General features: G+C 38.2%; 2 protein-coding genes across 8 annotated transcripts in view; both read left to right on the top strand.

Moving 5' to 3' along the window:
- Positions 1 to 1,412, top strand: part of LOC140924251 (angiopoietin-1 receptor-like) — a 38,527-nt gene extending 37,115 nt beyond the window's left edge. For 3 of the 7 annotated variants that reach the window (XM_073374280.1, XM_073374282.1, XM_073374281.1), the window contains one exon: positions 1 to 1,401. This exon is cut by the window's left edge and continues 448 nt beyond it. The gene's annotated coding sequence lies outside the window, so the exon portion shown is untranslated. The other 4 variants (XM_073374285.1, XM_073374284.1, XM_073374287.1 and 1 more) reach the window with 4 other exon arrangements.
- An 878-nt stretch (positions 1,413 to 2,290) lies between these two features.
- LOC140924257 (uncharacterized) overlaps positions 2,291 to 5,000 on the top strand; it is a 17,251-nt gene continuing 14,541 nt past the window's right edge. Inside the window, exons 1-4 of the mRNA XM_073374292.1 lie at positions 2,291 to 2,425; positions 3,683 to 3,783; positions 4,148 to 4,184; positions 4,512 to 4,972. Of these exons, the coding sequence (XP_073230393.1) occupies positions 3,714 to 3,783; positions 4,148 to 4,184; positions 4,512 to 4,972 (568 nt within the window). The 5' untranslated portion in view covers positions 2,291 to 2,425; positions 3,683 to 3,713. The remainder of the gene's footprint in view (positions 2,426 to 3,682; positions 3,784 to 4,147; positions 4,185 to 4,511; positions 4,973 to 5,000) is intronic.

The raw sequence follows: 5,000 nt of genomic DNA on the forward strand, positions 1-5,000 counted from the left end.
TTAAATACAATCCACTAGCTTTTTTTCTCAAACAGCAAATATGCCCTGAACGTGTACAGTTATAAAGAGTAGGCACGCCCACATGTGCAGTGGGGATTATGGTGAGACAGTTAATAAAAGTCGTATAACCTTAAGCCAGCGGTTTGTAACATTGCAGCCCATATCTTATCGATTAATAGTGTCGCCTTCGAAAAGCAAACTTTTCAAAAGAGGGACGAGGTGCCGAGAAGAAAAAAGAAAATGCATGTTTTGCTGCACGTTGAGCGGATTTGATATCAACCGTTAATAATCTAGTCTGCTACACAGCCGTTTTTAGTGTAGCAGACTATTAATAATCAAGCATTTGAAACAACAGTGAGCCGAATCAGCCGATATAACCGGCATTTTTCGGATCCGTTTCAAACTAAAAACAAAATTTGCTGCAAGAAACTTCATAGGATAGTAAATTACTGTTATTGAGAGCTGTGTATGGACCTCTGCTGTTTTGATCTAGTATTACAGTGCAATTATTATGAACTACAGGAAGATTTCTCTTTTATATGTCCTTATTGGAGCATGTTTAATTGGAGTTGACTATGCACAACTCACAATAGCATTACAACCCTGTTGGTGAAGCGAACCAATAAAAACATTCATTCTCGTTATTCAAATCTCGTCAGATACGATGCAATATGTGTAAACGAAAAAAGAAAGGACTTTGTGCAACTCTCAACCAAACACTGGTACTATGCGAGCAGAGGTTTCTCTCTTGTATGGCTTTTAGCGTTTACAAAGTCATAACGCGGCGTAAACAAACCAACTACGCGACAGACAAGCCACACGAATGACTTCGTTAACTCTAGGTAAACAGTGGTCGTGTTCACACCAGAAATGTATTATCCTTCACAGACAGAATTAATTTTAGACGAATACACAATCCCTCTGCTTTAACACTCTTTTTAGACGGATTTTGAACACGGCGTATCCGTTAACATAGCTTGCGTGACTGGCGGTTTTGTTTGAGAGCCTCTTTCTCTTTCCTTTTCCCTTGCGGCCTCGCCACTCGTAAGCGCGCTCGCGAACAAAACCGCCAACTACGCAAGCTAGTCCCTGAGACGGATAATCCGTCTCTAATTTGAAAACGGTCATTAACGCCAATAACTTTTGGTGGCCTTCACAATCAGTCTCCTGTTCAATCATTGATCAGCAACTCTGACATAAACCATCGGAATTTCTTCTTCTTCTTCACTTTACAAACCTGTTTCGTGCCAAATTTGGCAAATTTGACTATTTCATATAGAAAATGGCTAATATGAAAGAAATAAGTAGCTTTCTTTAAAGCTTGATTTGGCATCTGAAAGCTAGTCGCACAGCTTAGAAGCTGTACAAGGCTAATATACGGATGACTAAGAAATATCCAGAAGCTAAAAAAAAAAACACACAAACAACACTGTGGCGTCTGTTCCCGTTGTATGAAAATAAGAAGAAAGGATAAAAGGATGTGAGGACAAAATTCGGCACTAGAAAGAAATTGTGCGATTTTTAAAGTTTTGAGAAGAAGATATTTATACGTTATTGTGGAAGTTATAAGATTATGTTTTGTGCGATATTCACGTCAGTGATAACACGCCCTTGAATGACCCCTGACCCCAGCTTTTTTGTGTGGCTTTAATACATTTGATAACATCCTGTGTTTGTGATCAAGAAGGTCTAAACGTATTTACATATCTATTCTCTATTTTTCCGTGTTTGCATAGCCTGTTATATACAAGAGCCGGGGGTTGGGAGAATTCGAGACAGTTAGACTTCGTCTGGGGCTTGCATAACTGTCGAGAATTCTCCCAACCCCTCGAGTATTTATACCAAGCTATGCAAATACAGGAAAAAAGTTTTCTCTTGCTTTTGTAAATTAACTTTACCGAGAAAAAACGCAAAACTGTTTGTTATGGCACTGATTAAAAGATAAATTCTTACCAGTCGAGAGGTCGTGTACACGAACGGCTTGCTCGCGTAATCAGTTCTTGGTTTGCAAAAAAAGATGCTTAAAAAAAAGGAATTTTTCTTACTTAAATGTCAGCTTAAGCGAAAAAAAAAAAATTGACACAGTATGTTTGCAAGTTTCAGCCGACGAGGGAATCGGTAAATAAAGTAAACTTGTCAAGTTTTCAACTTAAAAACTTTTTCAAATTCGTACTTGCGTGATTAGCGCCTGAAAAGCAAAACATCTTGAGTTACAACCATGTTACATACTCTCAAGCAAACACGCCTCTCGGCCAATCAGAGCGCGCGTACTATCTTAGTTATTTTATAAATGTAAATGAGGTGATCCGAACAGAGTTAACGTAACCCGACCTTCATTAATAAGTTATAAAATTGTTTGATGCTGAGTTGCCGGAACTCTTTCATAAGATAAAGATGCCTATTGCAACAAAAGCCAGCTAAAAAGGTAGGTTTGTTGTCCACTTCCCGATTAAAAACAACGTGGTCTGCTACAATCGAACTTTTCCTTGCCGAATTCACTGCAAAAACTGAAGAGCTGATATCTAGACACCAGGAAGTGAACTGAAAAATCGAGGCGCAGTTGAGCGTTTTAAACCATCTTCCAGGTATCTGGAGACTACATGAAACACTGATTATGGAGTGCTTGATATAGCTTCTCAAATAGCCAGCAGTTCTCAAAGAAATTCAATGTAAAGGTTCATTGCAATTTGGCAAACGTCACGGTGGTGACTGCCTTTGCCTCCCAAGTTTATAACATCACATGCTGGCAGCTAAAGTTAGGCAATCTGTGCAAAAAAATTTCACTAGCCCAAATGTAATTAACTGGTGCGCATTACTTTCAAAAAGATTAAATTAAATTTGGTTCCCATGATATTAAGAACAAACCGACATAATTCTGTATTTGTGGCTCACATCACTTCCTATTCACTGTCATAACGGACCGTGTATGTCATGCTGTCGTGACTTATTGACTATGATGCCATTCACAATTTTCTTTTTCAACAATAGAGTAAATTCAGTGGGTAGGACTTGCCGTCTTGCGGGTCACTACAAATCGTCTGGCCAAAGATTTGTTATCATTTACTGTCAGAGCAGAATCTATAAGCCATAAGGGTAATACAGAGTCATTTTGCTATTTTCTAAATCTAAGTCCCAGATGAAAATGGCAATTTTGTCAAGTCCGTGGTTAAAATTGGCAGCATTAGTATTGTTATAATTTGGATGCACACAAATTAAACTATGGCCCATATTTAGCAACACCCTCTGGCAACAAAAATACTCCAAATCTCAAAAATATTTTAAGAACACTGAGGCGGCTCACGAAAAACCACAACTGTTACTCAGCCTACGTCATGCTTGAAAAGGGGCCGATATACAGTAATTTAAAATGTTAACTATTCAGTCATTGTGGATGATATCCTGGGAGGATGTGGAGATTCTTAAGATTTATTTTACTTACATTTTTAAGTACATATGAGAGGAACAAATTGTTACCCAAAGTTGTGGAGAGATTAATTATGTCTTGAACGCTCTGTCCACCGAAAAGTGCCGGTTCCCCTTAATTCTCCACCGAAAAATATTTGTACGTGACTAACCCCACTCAACGTACACGTCCAACAACGGGGCTCTCTTTGAATGTAAAATCTCCGATTTAGAACAAACATAAGTGCTTTATTTTTTGGTTCACCTTTTTTTTTTCTAGATTGAAAGATTTGTGATTTGATGTAGCCCTGATGAAAGCCGTCGAAGAATTTCGTATCTTCACGATCTTGTGTGTTTTAGCTATAAACGCATTTGTTTGTAGTAAGTAAGAAATATATGTGAAATTTATGGTGAATATGTTATCATCTGATTATACTGCGTGATGATGATACGTAGCGACTCGCTTTCTTCTTGTGGATTTTTTAAGATAAAAAAAAATTGTCAAAACGTGGCGTGGTCTTTCTCTGTGACTATGCAACGCAATGATCATTTTCCCTGAACCTTTTGATTTTGGAGATTTTAAGTCCCAAAAAATTGCTTTCACTAAGCTGCAGCTTGAAACAGGTAATGGTCATCAGTTATACAAAAGTGTACATAAAAATGGTAAGAAAAAAGTAATTTATTTGTAAATATGACAGTCGATAAGATCTCCTTGACTTTATGTGCTGTTCTTTCTCTTAATTAGTGTCACAAGATACATTTTTCAGTTCGAAAAATTCAAGGTGAGTTCCTTCTGCCTTCAACGCTATGCTACAAGTTGAAATATCTACTGATCTACAACAAATCGTGAACTCGAGCAAGGAAGATGACCTAAAACAGACTGTTAAGACCTAACAGTCCAATTTGTATACTGAAATACAAACCCGCCTTCCCTCAACTCCACCTCCATGACTCCTCCCCCCTCCCCCCCAAAAAAAACCTACGTTCAAAGTTCTAATATTATTCCTGACATTAACGTTTAAGGTGAATATCCCTGTTTAAATTATATGTTTTCTTTACTTATTATCTCATCCATATTTGTGAAGATGTTATTATTTATTTTATTCCAGCTGTGTCCAAGCAGAGTCCGAAGTCAGCCTTCCTCAAAAGAGAGCATCGTGTGTTTTTTACCCTAAAACAGGACAAAGTTGTGAAAATATTGTCGGTAATCAATATGTTTTTGACATAAATGGCGATGATCTGAGAGTAAGCAAGTCGTTAACGAGACAATTTGAAAATTACATATCTTTGTATAGAATTTCTGATCGATGTAAACCAATTATCTCAGAATTATATTGCCGTTATCTCCTTCCACTCTGCGATACGTCCTTGAGCAAGCCTTACCCTCGCCAAATTTGTCGCACTTCCTGCGTGATCGCCCTTCACGTCGTGTGCTCAAGAGAATTGGCTCAATTCAGAGAGATAGCGGGAAAAGATTCCGCTCTAGACCCAAACATGATTAACTGTTCGACGTATCCATTGGATACTGGTGGAGAAGCGCCGGAATGTTACCAGTATCACTCACTGCCAGGTAAGTCTTAAACGTCTACTTGGCCGGG

Source organism: Porites lutea, chromosome 14 (assembly GCF_958299795.1).
Source record: "Porites lutea chromosome 14, jaPorLute2.1, whole genome shotgun sequence".
Taxonomy (NCBI): Eukaryota; Metazoa; Cnidaria; class Anthozoa; order Scleractinia; family Poritidae; genus Porites; species Porites lutea.